Source organism: Echiichthys vipera (genome assembly GCF_963691815.1).
Source record: "Echiichthys vipera genome assembly, chromosome: X".
Lineage (NCBI taxonomy): Eukaryota > Metazoa > Chordata > Actinopteri > Perciformes > Trachinidae > Echiichthys > Echiichthys vipera.
In genome coordinates, this window is record NC_139825.1 from 40,044,177 (window position 1) to 40,070,412 (window position 26,236).

Here is a 26,236-nt window from a genome sequence, read left to right on the forward strand (position 1 = left end):
GTGGTGGATTAAAAAGTACAATATTTGTCTCTGAGATTTAGTGGAGTAGAATATAGAGTAGCAAACCCAAGTACAAGTGCCTCAAAACTGTACTTAAGTTGAACTTGAGTAAATGTACTTAATTCCTTTCCACCTCTGAGTTCCACTATAATAACACAGATATAATTTACTTTACTGTTATTACTGATCTCTCATAAAATGTATTTTGTTTTTTTATGTATGTATTTATTTATAGTCTACCATCATGAGTACCATCATATTTCAGGAGACCAACATCAGACCGGTAGACATGCTGCTCTGTTGCCTAAACAAACATGAAACTGTTGCTCTACATTTAAGGCTCAATAAAAGTAGTGCAAGCGCTCCTGTTTCAGTGAGGAATAAGGAGTGGAACAGTACAGTGAGGAATCGTGAATTGGTTGCCAGACCGAATACAACAAATCTAAAAAAGTAGGCTGCATGCATCAATGTATGGCATCATGTGCGTCGACATGAAAGGTGGACGCACCAACACAATAAGGGTTAATTGGGTTTGCTGCTGGTGTGTGTCTGGAGAGGGGAGGAGCAAACTGGCGCACTACTGAGACAAACAGGACCGGCTCCAACTGGGAGTTGAAGTTGAATCCGAAACCAACACCGGCCACACGTCCTAGCGCTTTGTGAGGACGGGCAGGCTTTCACGAATTCATCTGATGGTGTCATTTTGAGATCGGTCATCTCTGCGCTGCTCCATAGTCAGACAAGACAAGACAGCAAACCTGGCAGTGGCTGTTTCCCCGAAGAGGAGAGTATCTGACCTGTACAGGTACGCTTTTCATAACACTCACTCACAGAGATCTTCTTTGAACGAAACAGAAATAAACGGCACCTGACGCTGCTGAATGTCGCTTGTTTAGATATCAGCAAACATACAGGTAGACTCTTCCTCATGAAAATCTAATGATACTTTAACGGGAAATTAAAAAAAACAATGGACCACTTACAGAACAAACATTTTAATTTTGTAATTCTAGGTTTGGGTGATGAAACTGGCATGTTGTGTTTGTGTGATGATAAGTGAAAATGATAATATAAGGGTTTCCTTTGCTATTCCATGTCTAATTTGATAGTGATATTATTAAGTGTTACATTTGCAATTGGATGTGTTGTAAATACAGTAGGCCTATGTGTAATAGACCACAGTGCCAGACTATAACCATTCCCTAAGCTCACAGAGCAAGGTGTTGCCCTGTTTTGTGCAGCTGTTGCAGTCATCACCATTTTACATGTGGATTGGAGCCAGAATGGACTTGCACGTTTTCACTCAACTTAAGGCAGACTGTTAGGATAATGAACAGGAGCATGGTGGATATAAGATTCAAAATAAAACATACTGCCAAAAAAAATTAAGGGCAAGAAGAGACATGAAAGCAAGAATGATGCTGCTTCTGTGCACATTTCAGAATTGATTTGATCACCATGTTAATTTGAACACATGGATTAATCTACCTTCATTCTTGAACAGTCAACTCAAAGAAATCATTTAAAATGATTGTTTCAAAAACAAAGTAAATGCAGAGCTGTTGTCTCTCCTCACTGGTGCTTTTGGGGGTTTTGTACTGATTTGGGATTCATTACCTGCCACTGAATCAATACATATGTCCTCAGGGTACTATACTATTGATTGATTGCACAGCAGATTGCCTCTTCAAATCCCTGTGGATAAATCTGTGTGATGAATGAAAAGGTTCTTCTCTAATGAGCTTCCACCAAAGTGCCTGTGAGCAAGGCACTAAACCAGTAGAGATTTTTTTTTCATTATCTGCATCCCTCTCACTTAGGGTTAGGACCATGATTGTTTTGATCACAGATCGCGGTGAATCAATAAATCATGATACATTTCCATTTTTTGGATAAGTGAATATGAGTTAAATTGAATTGGATTGAATATCCACACGAGTGGTTTGACCGTCAAATGGCAGTTTATTTCAGTTTTTCCTCTAACCTTAACATTGACGTGTCCACAGCTCAAAAATAACAGTTCAAATCAAGAAAAAGATCGAAAAAAGACGATAGAAAGTGAAAGTGTTTGTTGCCTGTATAGTTAAAATTGTTGTGTGGGTATTTATTAACCATAAAAACAACAAATGTAAATTTGATGATTTAATAGACTCGTCGTGATCACTGCAAGTCTTTTCCGCCATGATTTTTTGATGACATAGTACTATGACTTTTTAAATCGGGGACCTTCTAATTTATGATTACTGTATTTAAGATGTTTTTTTCTGATAAAAGATGTGTCCATCTGTGATGGAATATTAATATTCGTTTCTCAACAAAATTTACTAAATATATATATATTTTGATATAATATCATAAATACTTTGGCCAGGATAAGCATGACATGACATTTTCATATTGTCCCATGCCTACGCACTTTTGTCTTGCAGCTCATTGCTGTAAGTAAATCATACAAAGAAACTTTTTCTTGTATATTTGGAAAATTAAACTGGTATATTCATATAGAAGCTAAATCAAATGCACAAGCCAGAAAAAAGAAGATAGACTACAGTTAATACATTAACTATAAATCAGAATCCTGCAGCTTTAATTCACCTGTGAGGGAATACACTGAGGCCACCTTCATCAAAAACTGCATGCTGACTGATCTGTAAATAGCACCAAGTACAATGAATGGAAACTCAATTTCAACCATTTGCTTTATTAACCATGAACATGAAGAAAGTCAATAAGTGTCATTACTATGTATACCCATGTCCTCTAACCTTAACCTCAGTTTCACATGGAGCTGCTAATGTTAAAATGTAACACTACTTCAGTGGGCTTCTATGAATTATTGATGTGAAGACACCATACTTGACTTGAAACTTTTCCGTATGACTGCTTATAGCAAGAATAAGTTCTGTTTTCTCGAAATAATTTTGGTCAATATGAAGTTTCTCTGCTGCCAAATAAAATAATCAAAGTTGATTAAATTCTCTGGCACGAGCAGATGAGCCGTTTCTTTTTCACCATGGGCTTAAAAAGGCACATGTCGTGTTATAACCATCAGTCCGTGGACATCTTTCCCCCTGACAGGCACGTAGTGGTTGTGAGAGGAATGCAAAGTAGAGAGGCTGGGGTTCTTGAATACTGCCTTACGGTGATGTGTCTAGTTAATGATCCACCTAACGTCTGTTCAGAATGAAGACAAGGCTCAGAGTTTGAAACATGGTTCCATTTGGTTGGTTGTTGTTTGGAGACTGATGAAGATGAATCAATTTTTGTTGATACATTTTGCGCATTTGCTTGTTTTCATAATACTACTCCGTCTGCGCAAAAGAACATGAGTCATAAGGGGATCAAATGGACGGGATGTTGGATTAACAAGAATAAACATGAGCAGACAGATAAGAATGACTTGTGCAGGAAGTCACAATAAAATATTTTTCTCCATTGTTTAGTATCCTGAGCAGTACCAACACTGCTCTGTTTGATTATGTAAACCTCAGTGTTTGTGGTGTGTCAGAGGAAGCTTTTATCTTTATGACCACATTTATCATCATCATCTGGCACACTAAGATGATGATATTTGTCACCTCAGATCTGTTGTTTCAGTGCAGAACATAATCAAGCATAGTGATATTGATATTAACATCCATGTATACTCCTAAATAGCACCACATTTTCTGTGACGGGCCACTGTTAATTTTATAATTGTTTATATTATAGTTGTTAGTGTTACTGAAGACAATGGATATAGTTGGCCGGTTCTGAATGAAACAGGTTCCAGTTTTATGAAAGAAAACCCTCAAGGTTCACTTTTCAGCCTTTGAAAGACCACCAGATGAGGTTTAAAGCTATAAAGCTGTGTCTTAGGAGGTAGCGCAGTCGTCCATTAATCGTTAATGGTTCATCGTTAATCGTTAAAAATAACCCCCCCCCCCCCCCCCCCCGGATAATTAAAGTATTTCTGATTCTGAATCTGATTCTATTAAGTTTGATCCCTTATTAAGTTTGTACGTGGTATCAGCATTTTCCTTTGCCAACAATTTTCAGGTTTAGGATATTCTGTTCCACCATATTTGTGTTGCAGAGGATATGATTTGAATGATTTAATGACTTTCTCTAATTTCTTCATATAGGCATCAGCAGTTGGTGTTAAAGATGCTTTTGTCCCAACATCAGACCTGGAGGTAACCCCCCGTTGGCTGTGCTGTTGTCCCCTGTGAACCCCAGAGTGGAGATGGTCCACTGGACCACAAAGTGGGGGACATGTGTCTGGCTCCAGACTCTGTTGGCGTTTGCCTTGGCCAACTGTCCCTCACTTGCCCCCAGCCCTGTCAACTTCTCTGTGCTTTACACTATGCCCTTCTTCCAGGCCCGGGGCCCCATTCAGAACATAGCCAACAATTCCCTTTACCAAGAGGTTTATGTGGCCTCTCAGAATGTGATCGAAGCTGTCAACAGAAGTTTGGAGAAGGTGTGGGAGCTCCGCACTGGGCCAGTTGGAAGCCCAGAATGTAAGGTATGCGATTTGTGCAACATTGACAAGGATCCTAACTTCCTGGAGGACACAAACAATCAGATCTTGCTGTTGGATACTCTCTTTATGTATTTATACTCTTGTGGAAGTTCTCAGTATGGTGTATGCTATTTCCACCAACTTAACTCAAATGGAGAGTCTCCTTCACTTTCTAAGTGTTTGTTCAGAAAGGATTCAAACTCTGCTGCCTACTGTCCTGACTGTGTGGCTAGCCCTCTTGGTACCAAAGTAACAATGGTTGAAGAGGGTCAGACCGTCTATTTTTTTGTTGCCACCACCGTCAATGACAGTGTGACCCAGCGTTATGGAAGGAAGTCTATATCAGTGCGTCGACCACTGGCCACAGAAGATGGTTTCTACAGTGATGTGCGTGGCCTGACTGTGCTTCCAGGCTTGCGGAGGACATACCATATTGAATATGTCTATAGCTTTTTCACTCAGGAGTTTGTCTACTTCCTCTCAGTTCAGAGAGAAAGCCCTGATCAGGACTCCTCTCCATTTCAGACTCGTTTGGGCCGTCTCCCTAGGAATGAATGGGAGATGAAGAGATATCGTGAGGTCATCCTTGAGTGTCGGTTTGAACCAAAACGCCGGAGGAGGAATGTAGCCAGTGAACCTTATAAGGATGTGGTGTACAATGTAGTCCAGGCAGCCTATTTTGGCAAGGCAGGCAGGGAGCTGGCAGAGGAATTAGGGGCAGAGGAAGAGGATGACATCCTATATGGGGTTTTTGCTGTTACTGATGACAACGGGGTCACAGAGCATGACTCGGCTCTATGTGCTTTCCCAGTTGACAACGTGAACAAAGCAATTGTAGATGGGGTGGATGACTGCTGCGAGTCAGGACCAGAGCAGCTATCAAGAGGGCTCTGCCATTTCCAGGCCTGTGAGAGCTGTCCTCATGAGGTGAGCCCATCAGTCCACTAGCTGATTAATTTAATCTCAGTTCAACATTTATTTTACAGAAAGAGTCACAGTTTGATATACTTAAAGGCACTGTTGTACTGTACTGAACGATGCAGACAGGTAAGCGACACAGGTAAATTCATTCTGGTTCATTGGGGACTGGTAAAAGGGAAAGCATGTGGAGTCTACTCACTTTCATATCACTCACTTAACATAGAAACATCTAAGGTATTTCCCTGAACTGAGCTCATTCAAATGGAAACTATTTGTTGAATCAGAGTAAAGGTATCTTGACAGGGCGTGTTAAAAATCGTACTGTATGGGAGTGGAGCTATTAATTACGTCATATGGCTGTTCTCCTAACATGTGCATACATATTGAGAAGATAATAAGTTTACTGAGATGTTGGTGTTGCCACGGTGTCTGTATATGCAAAATACCACATAATGCATTGGGATGAAATGGTTAACCTGGAAAGAGTCTGCCCACCCGTTTAAATATAAATGTTTTCCAACTCAATTTGGGTGAGTCGTCATTCCCAGTCCCGACTTCCGAGGTAAATGCAACGCAGCATTTAGCTCCCTATTTTCTAAAACTAGTTACAGCAGTTAACTGTGAAACCTTGTTTCCAATGTTGATGCTAAGCTAGGCTAATCGTCACCTGACTCCAGCTCTGCAAACACACACACACACACACACACACACACACACACACACACACACACACACACACACACACACACACACACACACACACACACACACACACACACACACACACACACACACACACACACACACACACACACATATAATATATATGTATGACATATAGGGAAATATGAAGCTGGGGCCACTGTTAGCATAACTTAGCATTAACACTGGAAACAAGGGAAACATCTAGTCTGGCTCTGTTCATAGTTTTAAAAAAGATCTGCCTGCTGACATCTCTAAAGCTCACTTATGAACAAGTTGTAGCTTGTTGGTTTTATAAAAAAGTTGTGTATGACAATTTGTGGTTTAGCAATTCCATGGTGTCCTGTGTGTTAGGTTACGGCCTGCAGAGATGGATAAAAAAGTCAAGCTGTAACGTGTTACTAATTGAGCTTAAGAGATGCTTGTAATTAGACTTTTTATCTTTGGACAGAGCATGGCTAGCTGTTTCCCCATGCCCTCAGTCTCTGCTAAGCTAAGCTAGCCAGCAGTTGGTTTTAGTTGCATATTTAGCATGCAGACATGAAAATGGCATTGTTCTTCTTATCTAACTCTCTTATCTAATTGTTTCTCTTCCCAAAATGTGAAATTACTTCTTTGGCCAGAACGGAAGAGGATATTTTTAAGAAAGTATTAAAAAAAGATTGGATCTTATGTCAGTGAAAAAGGGGGTTGCATCATTCATTCCCAGCATAACTGGTACATTTAGTGCCCTTTTAAGGCCATAGTGCGGCTAGTGTGGCATTTGGATATATATATTTTTAAACGCCTTAGATTATGACTACACTGGCTTATTATGTTACTGCTCTTGGGAAATCTCATAGATATTCCCAATACAGTTATTTATATGTTATGTTATAATATGGTTGCTGCTGGGTGGTGAGAGTTGTGCTAAGTAAAATTCCCAGAACTGAGTTGTTTTTGCGTTTGCAACTATGATTTCATATTTGTGTGTTGAGTGTTTGAACTTGTGGTTAGAAAAAAGTTGTGACTCAGAAACTACACTGTGACTTTCTTGTGTATGTCCTGTTTGAGGATAACTTTCTACCTGGAGATGTAAACTTTGCTCTTGAGGCTTCTTCTGTTTTGCTGCTTTTGGCTGCTGGTCTGAGAGTTGAATAACCAGCAGGAGCGGGATTTTCCACAAATATGAAATCTTGTTCTTCCATTTCTCAGCAGATCAAAACATCTCTTGGGCCACCAACGTGCTTTTCTGCTTTTGTACATCATCAAATTATTACGACTTTGGAGGATCATTAGATTGAATAATTTAGAATAAACTATTTTCCCAATATGAGTTACATCACACATGCGGGCCATATAAGTGACATGAACATAAGCAGATCTGCCAGAGTGTGTCAATGCAACCTAGGGGTGGAATTTCTTTTTTTGTATATCTTGGCCTCAAGATATAAGCCAATATTTACAGACGATTTCCTTTAATCAAACAGTGATCCACCCTGCTTCCTGTCTATCAGTAATACAGCACATAATCATTTATCATGGACTCTTAAATTATGAAATAATAGGATCATGGCAGTTTCACAACAATTTCTGGTGTGCCAATAAATAGATCACCAAATAATGATTTTACCCTCATGACCAGTGTTCAGATTTCTGAAGTGTGGTTGTATGAGGTACTTCTCCATAGTCAGTATATTAACTACAGGAGATACTTCCATGTAAGTTTGACAAGGGCATAGATAACATCTTCAGTTGCCCTGCATTTACTTAAACAGGGATAAAAAATATTCTAAAAACAACATACACTTAAACTGCTTTGATTTTTTAGGTGGCTATAATATGTTTAGCTGCAGCCCTGATCAGAAGCATTACATTATTTGGCCTCCATGCCCTTCCTCCCTAACCTGACTCGTCAGGTAGTTTTGCGCTTTCAAAACATGCCTGGCAGGTGATTGGATGAACCACCTGTCTATAAAACTCTCGCCAAAATCGATCAGGAGAATACAGAAACATTGTTTCCAAGTCTTCTGTACAATTTACTTCTCTCACTAAAGGCCTAACCACCTTTGTCAGCCTAGTTCAAACATGTCTGATAATGCTAGTTTAAACAATTTGGAGTGTGTTGTATCCATTGTCTCATTTGCATGTCCTCTGCTGCCTGTGGCCTTTGTACTAGAGCATGGAGAACAACGCCACATGCAGAGACCATCCTACTATGGTGTCAAAGCCCTACTACAGAGTGGACCTCTTCAACAGGCAGATGACTGATGTACTGCTCACATCTTTGCTGGTCACAACCATAGAGAACAAGACTGTAGCCCATATTGGCACCTCCACCGGACGCCTGCTGCAGGTATACAGCATGCTTTGAAACCGTTTTTTATCAACTTTTTTTGGTATTTGTCTTTTATTGACTATTGTATATGATCCACTACTAATAATCATATGACGTGTCTGTGTTGGCAGCTTGTATTGACAAGATCCAGTCCTATTGTCTTTGCCAATTACTCTTTGGTAGAGAACCAGAGGGTCTCGTCCATTGCTGCTGTTTACTCATCAGAGTATCTTCTCTTTGTGGTTGAAGACAAGGTACAAGAGCAACCCCATGAACTGAGCGTAAAACAGTTTAATTTATACAAATATAAATGTGCACAATGGCTCAGGAGGCTCCTGGGTCAACGTATCTCCCACAGACCAAAGACATGCAGCTCAGATTACATTACCATTACAAATGAGTTAGGATCGTGACTGATTGTCTGTCACTGGCACACACCCAGTCACCACATTAATAATGACGTAGCAGAAGGCCATAAGATTGACCTTTAAAATTGTTATCGGTTTCAGATGATCCAGGTGCCCCAGAGAGGGCCGGGTTGTCAACATTTCCTGACTTGTGCGATGTGCCTGACAGCCCCTAAGTTCATGGGCTGTGGCTGGTGCTCTGGAGTGTGTTCTTGGGAGAGCGAGTGTCACAGTCATTGGAGGAACGAGTCCTGCCTACCCGGGATCACTGGGGTGAGGTTTTCTGTAATCCAGAATCTCTTTGTACAACTAATAAAAACATTTCACTTCAAGGTGGCACTACTGTATATTCTGCTTTATTGACGCAGTTCTTTCCACGGACTGCTCCTCCTGATGGTCAAACAGAGCTAACCGTGTGTGGGTGGGAGTTCCAGTCCCCTTTAAGACCTGCTATCACCTCCAGAACCCACCAGGTCCGCCTGGGACAGACTGCTTGTACTGTGCTTCCAGTCAAAAGCAACAGCACACAGTGAGTAAAATCTTTTATAATAATATTGTGGACCTTATGGAATGATCTTTTTGCAATGTAAAAAACTAATAAAAGGCTTGTATTTTTAAACAACAATAATAACAATAAGTCTAGACACCCAATATGTTGATATGTGCCCTGTTATGCCTTGTTACTGATGTATTGTAATATCTATTTTATGTAGTTAAACTACTTCAGCCACTCTGCACACGGGAGAAGTTAGCCTTCATGGCCTTCTGCTAGAATTTTCTTTGTTTTAGCTACCAAAACTACCTGGTTAAGTTTACGCAAAAATAAAGGGGTTTGAGTTTATCTCTTTGTGGCAGAAAGCCCTGAAGGCTAACTTGTCCTGTTTGCCCACGTTAGTGGCTCTCTGAGGGAGGCTTACGGAGATGCTAACAACAGCATGCTAACATTCTCACAATTTAATGCTAACATGCTTATGTTTATTAGGTAATTTTATATATATTAAATAATCTTGTATTAGAATGCTAACCTTTGCTAATTAACACTAAGGGTGCACTCACACTGTCGTTCTTTCCCGGGCCAAAACCGTTTTTTCAGCTAAAGCCTAGTACGTTTAAGCAGTGTGAGTGCACCCGTTCTGCGCATAACAGCCGACAGCGCCGCGGCCGACAGCGCCCACGATGGCGGTGAAAGGTTCACGTTGATGTGATGCGGAGGTGGAGTGTTTACTGCAGATTTGGTCGGATGAAAATATTCAAAAACAGTCGACAAGACGCACAAAAACTCAGACGTCTGTGGAAAGATTTGTAAACAAAGCCACACACACGCGATCACTGCGTGTGACGTGTTACGGCGTGATGACGTATGGACAGCAAGAATCATTGGCCGAGGCCCAGGCAGTGTGAGTACAAAAGGGGCTGGGGCGCGGGGGGAGACGGAGGGGGGGACAAGTATCCTAAAGCCCGGGTCGCGGTGCGGAAGGACAGTGTGAGTGCGCCCTAAATACAAAGTAGGCCCTACAGCTGAGTCATATGGGAAATTTAACTAGATTATATGGCTTTTCTTTTGTTCTTGCATTTTGGTATATATGCTGTCACATTTCCAGTTGTGAAAACTAGGGGTGACCCTGGATAGTTGACTATTCGACGATTCGCTCCGAAGAGCCTGATTTGACGATGCGCAAAATGTGGTCATGAAACTGAATGTCTGATTTTACTTATAGATGCTTGTTTTTCTCCAAATAAACCATGATAAATAGCCTATTTGGGTATCAATATAAGCCTAGTATCAATATGTGCGCGGATGCCCCCTCCCCCTCGTAGACTAAGTTGTACTATCCACAATCAGGCACAGTCAGAGCGCATCTTGGCTGGGCTTTAAATCTATCTGGGCGTCAGAAATACAGCAGTCTGCTACTGTTTAATCATCAGCATCATTTAATTTCAATATTGATGCTCAATCAAAGAAAGATACAAACAAAACACATTTATGTTATAAAAACAATACTTTTAATAAGATGCTCCTATCAGAAATCAGAAATCACATCTTTCAGTAACCCTCTGCCTGACACACGTGACTGCGCAACGCTGGACTCACGTGGACCCGCCGCTGTCTGCTTCATGTCCATGGCTCTCGATCCTGGAACAGAGGGTTTTTAATGAGCAAAAAACAAAACAAAAACTGATTAGACGATTAGTCAACTATAGGCAAGACGTGACGAATCAGATTTAACTATGAAAATTTTTAGTCTGGGACACCCCTCGTGAAAACCAATAAATGAAGTAGGAAATAGTTTGCTTTAATAAATTCACATCTCAGTGATTTAACTTGAAAGCTGTATTTGAGCAACAAAGCTAACCTTCTGAAACAACAGGGGCTTTTGTCTCCTGACGCTGTTTAAAATACAACAATTTTATTAATTTAATTTATAAAATTGAATTGTCAACTAGTGTTGCAGTTGTATTTTCCACTGATGTACTGACACATGTTTTGCGGTGCTGCTCTTCAGCTTGGTGTGTAAGATTCGCTCTGGGGCCAATGAGCTGTCCAAACCAGTTAACATCACAGTGGAGGTGCATGAGGGCAAGGTGGAGGGACGCTACTCTATTGACGGGAAGGCAGAAATGCCAGGATTTACCTTTGTGGTAAACTCTGCTGTTATCATCCTCTGATATCCTCATTACAACATATAAGCTATAACTCATTTAATAAACTATTTAATCTATGAAACCACTTTACAAACATGTTTGTTTATCAAAATAGTATAATAAACTGTCCCGGACAGATTCCCAACATCACAGAAATCCAGCCCAACTATGGGCCTCGTGTTGGGGGCACACTCATCACAGTGACTGGACCTCACTTGGATGCTGGGAAGACCAGGAAAGTCACTCTCAATGACATGCCCTGTCCTATAAAGAGGTCTGTAAATACCTAGTTCTTTCTTCTTTTCATTACACTAACCTAAACTGTGTGCAGAATAATTATGGTTTGGGAAACTACAGGCTAACTCCTGGCATCCAAAGAACGACTCACTACTTGAACTATTTTCTACCTGAGAATGTATCTTTTTGAACATGCAAAATGTATTTAAAAGCATGACGCTTTTTGATCCACTACAGTTCAGCTGTTATGGCATGTAATTCACATACTTTGGTCTCCCTACAGAGTCACAAAGACCAAAGGCAATGTGTCTTCAATCATCTGTCTATCTCAGCCCATCTCAGAGGTGAGGGACGTCCCTCTGAGTGTTTCTATCGACAAGTCACCTGTCCTTACCACAAAGGTGTTTTACTACAGAGAAAACCCAATGATTACAGCTGTCCTGCCTGACTGTAGCTTTGACAGGTAAGACAGTGAGGCCTCCACATTTTCTTCCCTTTTCATTAGGACAAATTCAGTTGTAACAGGAAACAGTCTAACATCTCCTGATATTATGAAAATGTAACAATATGTTACCTTTGCCCGAATTGCAGGGGGTCAAAGATCATCATTGGGGGGGAGAATCTGGATTCTGTTTACCGAACCATTATCCGCTTTAAACCCAATGAGAGCCACTTGAAACCTGTGACAAGGGTACAGTCTTCATCATAATTTACAGTAGATACAGTAAAAAGCATTATTTTGTATGTGTGTATATGCTTATATTTTACTATGTGGTACTATAACTTGAAAGTAAAGATGACACCGTTTTGTTTCAGGAGTGCATAGGAAAGTCCTTTCCAACGAGAATGGAGTGTATCTCTCCTGCATTCCCCAGGGATGAGACAGAGGAAGGAGAGCTTTCTTTTGACATGGACGGAGCGCTGGGACTTTGGAACAAAGAGTTCTCCTACCACCCCTACGGCGAACCCATACCTTTTGAAACAGAGGGACACGTGCTGAACTTGTACCCTGGGTTTGACGAAGTGTCACTCCATGTAAGAAACAGCTATGAGAGTGATCACTTCAATTCATTACAAAATGAAATGTGAATTTGTAATATGTATTATAGATTTTTGAAATATAGATTTTTCTGATTTGACCTGTCTGTACACAGCATCAAAAGCTGAATCTGGTGAGCTCCTGTATGACCATCATTATGACGGTGGCAGGCGTTGATTGTGATGCTAAAGTCCTGGATAATGAGATCACCTGCAGGATCCCCAAAAACATGACCATCCCCAGTGACGGACTGCCAGTGAAGGTAAATCAGGCTGGAGGTTTAGATGATGATTGACTGACTGACTTACATGGATCCAGCATTCAACACAGAGCCCTAGGTCACACATGTACCTGTCCAATGATCACCAACCATTCTTGTACATTGTGCAAGTGCACTGTCAAACATCCATGAGGTTGGATAGGCAAATACTGCAAAAAGAAACACAGGCACAGTATGATCTAATGAAAATATGTAAGATGTTTTTGCAAAAAATGTACACATTTTTAACTTTCTAGGCACAATCCCAGGAAATCCTAACACTATTATGTCTGCAGACTGACAGTAAGCTTAAGTTTTTTGCTAGCTTTCAAAGTCAGTAAAACTTAAAGGGGACATAAAATGCTCAACTTCAGCTTAATTTTTTATTATACCTGTGTTCATCCCCTGAAATGCTCTGTTCTAGCGCCTGTCTTCTTAAGCTCCCCTTCCGAAAAGTACAGTCTGCTCTGATTGGTCTATTACATCTGTGCTCTCAGCATTTCTGCACCATCACTGTACCCAGGAAATGACTGTAACTGCACTGACGCAACACATTCTACTTATATACTGTATATAGCATAGTTGTGACATATAAACTGTACAGAAGTCCTGACTGCTCGTTTAAAGGCACAGTTTCTGAATACTAACACTGAATATGCTGTGTGCATTGCTTTGTCGATTGATCTTTTTTATGTTTTTGAAGTATTTATATAGCACCTGGACCTGCTTTATAATGACTTTAAAACAATGGTATGCACTGTGTATGATGAACTCTTTAGATCTCCATCAACGGGCAGGTCCACAACGTTGGTACAGTGGTGAGGGTCAGCAACCACTACATGGTGGGAATTGTTCTAGGGATCCTGGCGGCTCTGGTGGCAGGAGCAGTGCTGGCCTTCGTTGTAATGAAGCACTTAAGGAAGAAGAAGAAAGGTGGGATCCTCTCTTGTTATGTGGACCTTGGTCAGAGCTGTTTGTACAACTGCTTCCAGCTGTGGGTGGGATTTTGGGATGAATTACACAAGTCTTTCAACTAGAACATCGCTGTTGTTGCATAGGGTGTACATGTGTTCTTCTTTTGGAGTTAATTATTAAAACGTGTTGTGAAATGGTTTTCAGCATCCATGGTAGAGACCCGTTTGGCCCACAGTGCTAGCCGCTCTGGTACAAACAATGTTGAGCTGTCGCCTGTTGGGGACTACAGGAGAGGTGACTATCAAGCAAAGCACATATTATGCTGCATATAATATACAGTATATATACATACATATTATACTACTACTGTATAGCTAGTTTGCTTCTGACAACTTTGTAACTCTCATTAATGAATCCCTTTCTCCGGACCGTTACCAGTAGTATCCCTAAGTCCTCCTACCCCGCTGGTGTTTCCCAGACGGAGCTACGCCGCAGGCGGCATAGATCCTACCCTCACTCCCCTAATGCCTCCAGAGAAGATCTCCATCTCAAGTTTCAGGCCGGAGCTGCTAGAGGAGGTGAAGGATGTTCTTATTCCCACTGAGATGCTTATTGTTCAACACCACCGGATCATAGGGAAGGGTAAATAATCCTGCTGCCTCTATCTGAAACAAAAAAATACTTGTTATGGAGTCTAAGCTATGTCCTTTTTGGAAGGAACAGCATCAGTTCTGTGTCGACCTGTTTTTCCCTCCTCTAGGTCATTTTGGAACTGTCTATCATGGCTACTTTACAGACCACAGCAACAGAGAAATCCACTGTGCTGTCAAGTCTTTGAATAGTGAGTAACACTGTATGTATGCTTTAGAAAAGCAAAAGAAAGTCAACCTTTAAAAGCAGCTTCTCAAAACTGTGATTCCAGTGTCTTTCTTCCTTTAGCTTTGTGTCCATAAAGTTAAAGTATGTGTGTGTCCTCAGGAATAACAGATGTCGAGGAGGTGGAGCAGTTTCTCAAGGAAGGTATCATAATGAAGGGTTTCCACCATTGTAATGTGCTGTCTCTGCTGGGCATCCTCCTGCCGCAGGAAGGACTCCCTCTAGTGGTGCTACCGTACATGAAACACGGGGACCTGCGACACTTCATACGCTGCGAGAAGAGGGTGTGACACCTACATTAAAACAGTGCAAACTGATCATCGGATTTATGTGCAACCATCTGTTTACTATCCGGCAAACTATTAACTGTTTTGAATCAGTGTTGTCGTGTGTTTGTGGCATTTGTTCAGAACCCCACGGTAAAGGATCTGATCGGCTTCGGCCTGCAGGTTGCAAAGGGGATGGAGTATTTGGCCCAGAAGAAGTTTGTGCACAGAGATCTTGCAGCACGCAACTGCATGTGAGTCACCTATATGTGCAAAAGAAATAAACAATTTATTCACTGTCATTATGCCTGAATTTCTCTATGATGTAGTGTCGGGGGATGTTTTGATAACAAAACTTTCATCTTACTTTTTCTGACTTTAGGCTGGACGAGTCCTATACAGTCAAGGTTGCAGACTTTGGAATGGCCAGAGATGTTTTTGATAAGGAGTATTATAGTGTTCAGGATCACAGGAAGGCTAAGCTGCCTGTCAAGTGGATGGCCATAGAGAGTCTGCAGACACAGAAATTCACTTCCAAGTCCGATGTGGTGAGAAAATGAAGATCTACCTTACTATAATCAAGATATCTAGAGTAGTTGTCATTGTTCTGAGGGATCTGAGAGAATGTGTTTGTCTTGTAGGAAGATTGAATATATCTGACCGGAGTACAGTATTTATTTTACAACAGTATTTATTTTAGCCCCCAACCTGGGGGCCGTGACCCCCAAAGGGGTTGCAAGGTAAATTTGAGGTCACAAAATGATTATCCAGGTAGAAAAGCAGAAAAAGAAAAATGCAATGTTGCATATATTTTTTTTACACCCTTTTCTTCAATTGTGGCACAAATGTCCTATTACTGGTTACATTAAAATTGATTAAAAGTCAAGCTCACGTTGCCCTCACAAAACACATTTCTGGCCATAACTCAGGAATTCCTACGCTAACTAGGGTTGCTTTAGCATGACTGCCCCCCCCCCCCCCCCTCCCTCTTCCTGAGGGCTAGGCCTGCTTGCACTCACATTGCTTGAAATGATCCAAGCCTGACTACTTAACTACTGATAATCTGATGGTAACAAACAGTGGACATGTAATGATGAGGAGTCTCATTTAGACATTGCTTTGGTTAAAGGCAGTGCTTCCAAACCTTTTCTGCATGGTCCCCCTGCATATTTTCTTGTTTTTGTTTTGGTAGTTGTGACATTTGGTGTGTATCTGGCAGTCTTTTCATAAACTAATCAATGCTTTGCTAGCAGTGCAGAACCATGTATCATTTATATTTAGCCTGGCTGCACCCCTTTTATAACTCTAGGCCCTACTTGGGATTGCGCCCCCCAGTTTAATTTGCAGCACAATAATGTTAAATTGCATATAGTACGATAATAAGAAACATTATTGTTTAACAGATGGATTCCACTTCCACCATCAACTTTCAACTCAACATCGGCCTACTTCCTAAGGAGCCATATTGTTGTTCAAAGCTGTACACTTTTTTGGTCTCATCTCACAGAGTGACACTAAGCACGTTGGGCGAGACGGAAATCACTCAATAGGGTGTTCAGATATGTACTAGTGTACTGGTACTTGCTGTAACTTTTGCCTCTCCCGATGCAGTGGTCCTTTGGTGTACTGATGTGGGAGATGCTGACCAGAGGAGCAAGCCCCTACCCAGAGGTGGACCCTTATGACATAACACATTACTTACTGAAGGGCAGAAGGCTTCCCCAGCCTCAGTTCTGCCCTGACCCTTTGTAAGTATGTTGCTCACTTTGTCGAATTAGTTTAAATAATAATTGTAAATTAGTTGCTTAGTTTGCAGACAGCCATTGTAAAACTTCACACAATACAATGCTGCTTTAGAATGAATACTAATACTACAATAATACTAACAGAGATTCACAACTACAAGAAGACCAAAGTCCAAGTAGGAATAACGAGATGTGCGAATGGTCACTCAGTAGTGTGAAACCCGTAAATTGTCCACTACTTGCTATTCCAACACAGTTAAGCAATGCTGTTTGGGAGTTAATGTGTATGCCTACAAAACTCCTCAAAGAACACTTCTTGGTTCACAAAACCACATACATACACAGTGACCTGCCTTTACAAATAATAGCCAACATGTTTTTTTTCTGTTTTAATGATAAATCCCCTAGACTGTAAGCTTTTTCCCACCAACTTAAAGATTGATGGAGAATAAATCAACTATTGATACCTCTTGTCCTCATGGATGGCTCAAGTAAAAGTGTCACGTGGAGACCCATGTAGAATGCCAACATAGGACGTTAAAGGGATAGTTAGACATTTACTGTAAGTTAGATGAGAAGATGATACCATTTAATGTCATTACAATAAATTTAAAGCTATAGCCATCATCTGGTTAGCTTAACTTAATGCTTCAGTTCACTAGTTAACATTTAAAACATTGTTTGATTAATCCGTACAACTGAAGTGTAAAAACAGCAATTTATTGTCTGTATTTACAATACCTATAAGTATTCAACACTTATATTGCTCTTATTATTAATTAATCTAGACAGTTGCTTAAATTACCTCCATTACAGATGCTATAATCATCCTTCCCCAGACTCATCATTTATGATTTAAATTCTATAGCCAATATTAAAGTGGACTGAGCTGGACATTTCCTCCATGCCCAGTTTGAGACTGTCCATGTTTTTTCCAGGTATAACATTATGCTCCAGTGCTGGGACCCTGATCCAGAGTTGAGGCCCTGCTTTACTACGTTGGTGTCGGCTGTCTCCACCATCCTGTCCGGCCTGGAGGGAGAACACTACATCAGTCTGAATATCACCTACGTAAACCTGGACCAGCCACGGCCCTACCCTGCTCTCACAGAGTCTGCTGATGAATGCGACTCCACAGATGTTGAAGACTCAGGCTCTGTCTCTTCCTGATGCACTCCTCTTCCTCTCTCGAAACTGATACAGGTGCTAACAACAAGAGCACAAAGAAAACGTGGCCAGGTTGCAGTAGTGTCCCTTACCATAACTCATCTGGAACAGATATACTGCCTACTGTTTGTGTGCATGAAAGTGGGAGTAAGATATTTTCGGCTGGCATAGCACACCCTTGGGCAACAATATTGGAGGTACTTTTTACAACATTAGCTGAGTAAAGTTTCAGAATCAGAAATACTTTAATAATCCCGAGGGAAATCATTTGAGCTTCCAAACACATCATCATCTTAAAAGTATTTAAAAGACATTTATCTGCTGTGTTGTTTTCACTGCGAACAGTTGTCACTGGTAATAGGCCTACATCGTATCAGTTCTGTAGTACTAGCTTGTACATAGGGAAATAAAACGTCAACACTTATTACATATCCATTAGAAGCTAATTAGCATTACATCACTAAATCAGCCTGCAAAAGCTAGCTAACAATGGTAAAAAAGGCTTTTCAAATTCAAATGCCATTTGCACAGGCTAGGGCTAATTAGAACCAAACTTTACTCAGGAATCTCAGAAGTACCATGATAAACTTTTCCATTCAGCTTTCTTTCTTGTTCAGCTGATATAGAGTGCTGCAGAAATTAGTCCAAAAACATTGAGATAGATTTTTTTTCCAGTCCCCTCGTCTTAAAGTTAATGGGTTTTTGTTTGCCTGAAATAAGGTCTGTGGTTACCACAAAAGTAAGATATTTTTACTTCATCAGTAAATACCCTATTTGTGAATTTTTAAGCTTTTCCATTTCTTAAAAAAGGCGGTTACTAACAAGTGGTTAAATGAGATTACAGAGTTTGCTAAATGTCACCGGGCTGCACACAAGCTAGTGGTGCTAGTGGTTCTGACGCTGTAGTTATGCAACCGTAGTATAGTTTGTTTAACCTAATGTTAGCTTTTTAGTCCTGGTAATTGTATTCAGGCCTACCCTTCAAAAATCATTCATGAATATTATCTTGCTGAACAAAACGTGTAAGAATCATAAACTTTTATTTGACAAAATCCCATTGGCCTTTTGTCAAGAGAGCCAGGGTGATGCTAACTTCCGGGTTGGCCTACAAAAAGATGTCATCCCTGCAACACTATTAATGTAGAAAAGTTTTTTCTTCCATGTCTAACAGTGATGGCTACGGTATTGAGGAAAGGAGTGGCAAAAATCAGAGCATCCATGTAATTCAATTTTACTACCTACATCATAGCATACTGATACATCAAAAGAGTCCATGTTTATATGTTTAGGTATGGCATTCCCATATTTGCTTTTAATTCTTTTGCAGTTTAGTGATTGTTCTGTGTATTTTGGATCACACTTCTGTAACACACAATGTTGAAAAGCAATCTGACATCACCCTGTTGCTTTTATTTCTAGCACAATGTCTTTGAGATAGTAAAATAAATAAAAAATATTTATTTGTTTATAGATTTGTTCTGATGTTGTGAACTTTAAGTAAATGTGAGAATTTATGCATACTTTTTATTTTACACAGTGAAATATTTGGCCTTATGGTTGAGTCTTTTGTTGCATTGTCCACTAGAGGTCAGCATTTTGTTAGAAGTGCTCTGCATTGCCACTGATCTGCTCCTAAAGATGTTCCCAACAAAATGGATGCAGCATTCTTTATGTGTGCATCATTTTTGCCGTAGCATAGCAACATGAATGACCCAGGTCTTTCCCCCTATCTCTAAAAAACAACCAATAAGCTCTCTAGATGCCACATAAGATATTAAAAGCACAGTAGAACAGCACAACAGACCAAGCAGGCATGTTTTCCTCTTTTCTTCCTCTTTCATTTGTTCTGCCTTCAGTTGTTTGGCAGGAGCATATAACCGCATTTTCAATTAAATTAGTTGAAGGAACAGCAAACATAGACCAACAGTCTGTCAATCTCTCAAGTAAAACAAACAAACATCTCACCAACATACAGTAGCAACTCCCAAAGCTGTAAACAGACGTCACACACAACAAGCACACGTCCCCCTACAACAAAACTGGATTCAAATAAAACCAGAGGGAAATAAACATCATAAAGTTTTCCCTTTTTTCATGCTGCCAACAACAAAAGTCAATCCCCTGAGGTGGGGTCTTTGATATAGAGAGAGTGAGCCCAGCTTATGCTGTCAAAATGTGTACGTGTGTGTGTGTGTGTGTGTGTGACCATGTTGCAGGGCAGAGCACACAGGATCCACAGTAGAGACGAATCAATACAGCCCCTTTCTCTCCATTTCTGTCTGTCTTGTTGTTCTCTGCATTATCTGGGCTATAAAAGGTGCTATACCTGGGGTGAGTGCTACTTTCATCTGGCTGACCATCTCCAGCTTTATAGCTTTTCTCCTGAGCGTGTTTCACAATGATTTCCCATACAGTAGGCCTTCTCATGTATCTTATACACATTAACATGCATTTTCTTCTTTCCATCTTCTGCTGTGATTGTTTATGTGGACTTCAAACCAAATACAGAGATAAGACAATTGATGCTGGTTGATCATGATGCAGAAAGTGTGTGCAATTTATGTCTGCTGCATGTGTTAGGTGGCAGCTTCATTAGAGGGAACATGAATAACCAGTGCTTGAGTGTTGGTTCAAGTTTCCAGAGCAATCTGTGAGATTGGCCATCTGAACAAGACTTTTTCCTACGTGATGATGGCAGGCCCTCATAAATAAGTGCTGGAGCTGAACTGGGAGCTCTTGGAATCTGTTCCAGTAGAATCTGGTGAGTCCTGTGAAAAAGCCTAAGGAACCAGTGTAGCAAGACTCTCATCATATGTCAACATAGTGCAGCATGAAACAGCTTAAATGATATAGGTATTTTTTGACACCTTCAGCATTTCCATTCCAATAAGCCTATTTTGCGCCAGTGGTATTACCCTCATGAACCCTCGAAACCCAGCCTGAATATTGTCAGAGTCACTTATCTTTTACAATTCATCTTGTATCCATCCATCCAGCAGAGGAAGTGCCACTGTGACATTATAGTTAAGTTGGCGAGATAAAGCTATTTTTGGCTACTGTAATACCATTTTAGTTGAAAATCAGCACTGCTCTTCTTTTCTGTAAACATACTGCAAAATAAACCTAAAGAACAATCTGGTACATTTTGCAACCTTGTACTTTTTAAGCCCCAAACAACCGTGGTGAATATAGGTGCATTTATGAGAGCTGCACAGGAATCATTCAACACAATTAAACTGCAACTGTCTTTAGGCCTGTTTTTGTAGTGGCTGCTAGAGGCAGACAAGAGGAAAATATTTTTGAACAATGTTCAACCATAATTGGTGCATCCAACTCTCTCTGCTCTCAGCACCTCTTGCTATATTTCAATTTATTACTTCTTGTGTGCTGAGAGGTTTTCCTTTGACCAAACACTACACACCATAAATCACACTAAATTAGGTTTAACGTATGTCTCAGTAAGTGGGCATGGCCGTTCTTCTCAGTTGCAGCAAATGTATTGTTTAGAGCACTACTTGCACATTTAATTGTTGCATATTGCTTCGTTGTAATATAACAAACATACACTTTATTTTTATAGTACTTTTCCTACATACTATGCAGCTCAAAGTGCTTCACATCAAATTGTATGAAAATCAATAAATAAACAAATTAAAAGGTGTCTTAGCTGGTGGTAGGCTTTGATAGATAGTGATAGTACATGAGTGCCTGTTGTTGTTAAAACTCTGGCAGCTGAAGTTAAAAGTCAAACATCTATTATAATTTTTTTCATCAAGAAGAGTAAGGTATGGACTAACTTTTGCAATATTTCTCACATGAAAAACTAGCCAATATGTTTCCCCATAGGAAAGAAGAATTCAAAGTAAGATCTCTTCTTCGACCAACCTATTTCTCTGAGACATAACTGAGCTCAATTTAACATCAATATGAGATTGTGACCATTTTCTCATACTTTTTAAATTTAGCTCCTGAGAAATACCCTTCCTCTTTTCTTAAATGCTTTTTCCTTTCTCTCAATGCACTTATGTGTTTGTCTGAAATATATTAGCTCTTGAGATAACAGAAAGATCCATAAGAAAACTTAAGTTGCTTATTAATGAGCCAGCACAATATCTCAAACGTGTCTCAGAGATCAAATTTAAGTCTCCCAACTGATGATGGACCCCCAGAGAGTCAAATACTGCGTTCCAATAGTGGTTCAACACGCCCTCGTTCACTTCCCCTCGGCACAAATCCCCGCCACCATCTTCGGTGTTGTTCCAATAGTCTGAAAAACTGAAGTGAACTTGGTGAGATCGACCCTTGGAGGGTTGGGTGATCGAGTGAACAACGATGGTCACTCCAGAGGTGGATATCACCCACAATGCACTGCATTTATGCATTTGGTGGAAGAGAATACACCAATGGGTAAGTGGCAGTAATGGACGTAAAACTCTGCAATTGCTCAACAATAAAGAAGAACAATCTGCATAAATAAAGCAACTTTTTGTTATGATCATTAAAAATACTGTCTGACATGCTTTTCAGTTATAGTTTTCTTTAAATAATCTCTCATTACAAGTCTGTATTCCTACATGTGTTGGCTGTTCACCTGTTTAGCAGGTCGTTTCTGAAGAAATCTCATTGATGCTTCATATTTTGCTCAAGTTGCAGTAAATATTTAGTCTACTTTTATTTATCTATACTTGACTTGTGTGGTTTCTTCTCAACAATATCTGTAAATGCATGGAATAAATGTTATTTTGCAATATATCATAGCAATAATAGGGATGCTAATCATGATACAGATCACAAACAGTTTCTGAATCAAAGACGGATGCAGCTGTTTACAAAGTTGCAATTATCAGTAGAAAACACCTTCATCTCATTAAAATGAGTCTAAAGGTATTTGTGATTATTAGTAACAAGCAGGACAGCTTTTAACCTACACCTGATGGTGGATCCATGATAGTTTTGGCTGAAGTAAACAAGGGCAGGTGTGTTTCATTTCATTCCCCGTTCCTCCCCACCCAATTTTCCCGCAGCTGTCTAAGTGGCCTCTGTGTGACGTGTGCTGCTACGTAATGCCAAGGGCTGAGGGGAAGTGAAAGAGGGCATGATGACAAACTAATGAAACGCAGCTTATGACTATGTTGATTGACAGGTGTCTGAGCTAGGTTTTCATCTATCATCAGATGGACCACAACTTCTCATTGGTTGAGCCACGTGTTTTTGAAAGATTTTCTAGTTTGATGCAAGACAACAAACACGTGGACATTTATGTAGCTGTCTCTACCAACTCTGCAGGACTGTAGGTAAGAAACCAAGTGAATAATGCATAATTCATTGTCTTTTTTTTTTAATACTCATCACTACAAAGTAAGGTGACCAGATTTCGGAGACAAAACATTTTCGGTTCAGAGGCGTAAAAATCTTGAAACCATGAGGTGTTTTTGTTTTTGAAAAATTGAAACTGGGACACTTCCCTTACCATTCATGAAGCAGTTTCTCTCAGGCTATTCTCCTAAACTGCAAAGGAATTGATTAACAATGATTTTTTTTTCTTGGATCAAAGTAGCTGAGATCAAAAATATCCTTAAAATCAACTGTAATAAATAGGTATCAACCAGACATCAACCAAACTAAGACCTCCTCCTTACACCATATGGTTTTCACAAGATTTGGGGAAGAGTTTGAAATGGAAAATTTCACAGTTCATGTTGAATGACATCCGGGGGTAAATGGTTTTAGAAAAGATATGGTTTTAAGGTGGATGAATCAGTTTTCCATTAATGTGGGTGGAAAATAGCAAACAGCTAGAACCGGGCATCATGTCATCTCCTCTTGTTGTACAACATAAATGTCTTATTGTGAATGGTCCCTAACTTGAAATAAATCACAAATGAAAGCCAAAATACCTTACACCTGATTTACCTAACACTATGTTAAAATATATTCAATGTATTTATATCTGTTTCTAATCATTATTTTAATCTTCTGATAGGCCTATATGGCTTCACTTGCTTGCCATATCCTGTGAAGAATAAAATATCAAAAGGCCATAATGGAATTCTGTCGTTCATCAAAAACCAAACAGATGCTCATCTGCTTTCAAGTTTACCTGTCTTCACCAGAGCCTAACTAAATTGTATATAATATGTGGCCTACCCATTTTGAAAGGTACATAGATTTAAGCATTTGAACCACATGACTGGTTTAAAATAAGTTTTATTTAATGACAAGTTACCAACTACCTCTAAGGAGCTACAGTGACACTGAAATGTCATAATAATACAACTGTGTGTTGGCTTCCTCCGGGAACCATCACCTTATCGTGGTGGAGAGGTTTGTGTGTTCCTGTGAACCTGAGGGCTGTGTTGTCTGGAGCCTAGTGTTCCTGGTAGGGTCTCCCATGGCAAAGTGGTCTCAGGCGAGGGGCCGGACTAATAATGATTCACAAAGACCCAATGGACAAACAAGGAAGAGAGACCCTGCCCGGAGTAAGCCCGGGGCCCCTGTCTGGAGCAAGGCCCAGGCGGAGGGCTCGCCGGCAAGCGCCTGGTGGCCGGGTTTGCCACGGAGCCCGGCCGGGCACAGCCCGAAAAAGTGACGTGGTGCCTCCCTCCTCTCCATCCTGTGGGCCCAACACTCGCAGGAGGAACCACTTGGGTCGGGTGCGCTGCTGGCCCTGGGGACGTGGAATGTCACCTCTCTGTCGGGAAGGAGCCGGAGCTTGTGCGGGAGGTGGAGCGCTACCAGTTAGATCTGGTGGAGCTTACCTCCATACACAGTCTCGGTTCTGGAACCGTCCTCCTGGATAGGGGCTGGACCCTATTCTTCTCTGGAGTTGCCCAGGGTGTCAGGTGCCGGGCAGGTGTGGGGATACTCACAAACCCCCGGCTGAGCGCTGCGGTGTTGGAGTTCACCCCGGTGGACGAGAGGGTCGCCTCCTTACGACCCGAGGTGGTAGGGGTGAAAACTCTGACTGTTGTTTGTGCATACGCACCGAACAGCAGTTCAGAGTATTCGGCCTTCTTGGAGACCCTGAATGGAGACCTTCTTGGGGCTCCAGTAGGGGACTCCATAGTTCTGCTGGGAGACTTCAACGCCCATGTGGGCAATGATGGAGACACCTGGAGAGCGTGATTGGGAGGAACGGCCTGCCTGATCTAAATCCGAGCTGTCGTCAGTTATTAGACTTCTGTGCTAGTCACAAGTTGTCTATAACTAACACCATGTTTGAACATAAGGATGCTCATAAGTGTACGTGGTACCAGAGCACCCTAGGCCAAAGGTCGATGATCAATTTTGTGATCGTATCATCTGATCTGAGGCCGTATGTTTTGGACACTCGAGTGAAGAGTGGGCAGAGCTGTCAACTGATCACCATCTGGTGATGAGTTGGGTCAGAGGATGGTGGAAGATTCTGGACAGACCAGGTAAGCAAAACGAGTAGTGCGGATGAACTGGGAACCTCTAGAGGAGGGCCCTGTCCGAAAGATCTTCAACTCACACCTACGGCGGAGCTTTTCTGGCATCCCTGTGGAGGTTGGCGGCATTGAACCGGAGTGGGCAATGTTCAAAGCTTCCATTGCTGAAGCTGCAGCGGTGAGCTGTGGCCTCAAGGTCTTAGGTGCCTCAAGGGGCGGTAACCCTCGAACACCGTGGTGGACACCGGTGGTCAGGGAAGCTGTCCGACTGAGGAAGGAGGCAGTTGCAAGGTACCGACAGGCCAGAAGGGCTGCAGCCTCTGCTGTGTCAGAGGCAAATCAGCGGGTGCGGGAGGAGTTTGGAGAAGTCATGGAGAAGGACTTTCGGGCGGCATTCACTTTACTTGCATTCACTCTACCGCACCGTTGTAACGAAAAGAGAGCTGAGCCGGAAGGCAAAGCTCTCGATCTACCGGTAAATCTTCGTTCCTACCCTCACCTATGGTCATGAAAGCTGGGTCATGACTACAAGAAAGAGGTCGCAGGTACAAGCGGCTGAAATGGGTTTTCTCAGGGGGGTGGCTGGAGTCCCCCTTAGAGATAGGGTGAGAAGGTCAGTCATCATCTGTGAGGAACTCGGAGTAGAGCCACTGCTCCTTTGCGTTGAAAGGAGCCAGTTGAGGTGGTTAGGGCATCTAGTAAGGATGCCCCCTGGGCGCCTCCCTAGGGAGGTGTTCCAGGTACGTCCAGCTGGGAGGAGGCCTCAGGGAAGACCCAGGACCAGGTGGAGAGATTATATCTCCACACTGGCCTGGGAACGCCTCGGGAT

General features: G+C 41.3%; 1 protein-coding gene across 1 annotated transcript; it reads left to right on the forward strand.

Moving 5' to 3' along the window:
* Nucleotides 1-678: 678 nt before the first annotated feature.
* On the forward strand, nucleotides 679-18,771 carry mst1rb (macrophage stimulating 1 receptor b). The gene is made up of 21 exons (XM_083938382.1): nucleotides 679-805; nucleotides 4,125-5,431; nucleotides 8,286-8,462; nucleotides 8,576-8,698; nucleotides 8,954-9,124; nucleotides 9,220-9,380; nucleotides 11,356-11,491; nucleotides 11,632-11,768; nucleotides 12,015-12,194; nucleotides 12,323-12,422; nucleotides 12,548-12,766; nucleotides 12,886-13,032; nucleotides 13,809-13,962; nucleotides 14,149-14,238; nucleotides 14,383-14,586; nucleotides 14,705-14,785; nucleotides 14,923-15,104; nucleotides 15,231-15,340; nucleotides 15,469-15,634; nucleotides 16,698-16,834; nucleotides 17,770-18,771. Exons 2-21 carry the CDS (start codon nucleotides 4,226-4,228, stop codon nucleotides 17,999-18,001), a joined length of 4,113 nt encoding a protein of 1,370 aa, XP_083794508.1. The 5' UTR covers nucleotides 679-805; nucleotides 4,125-4,225; the 3' UTR covers nucleotides 18,002-18,771.
* The last annotated feature ends 7,465 nt before the right edge of the window (nucleotides 18,772-26,236 follow it).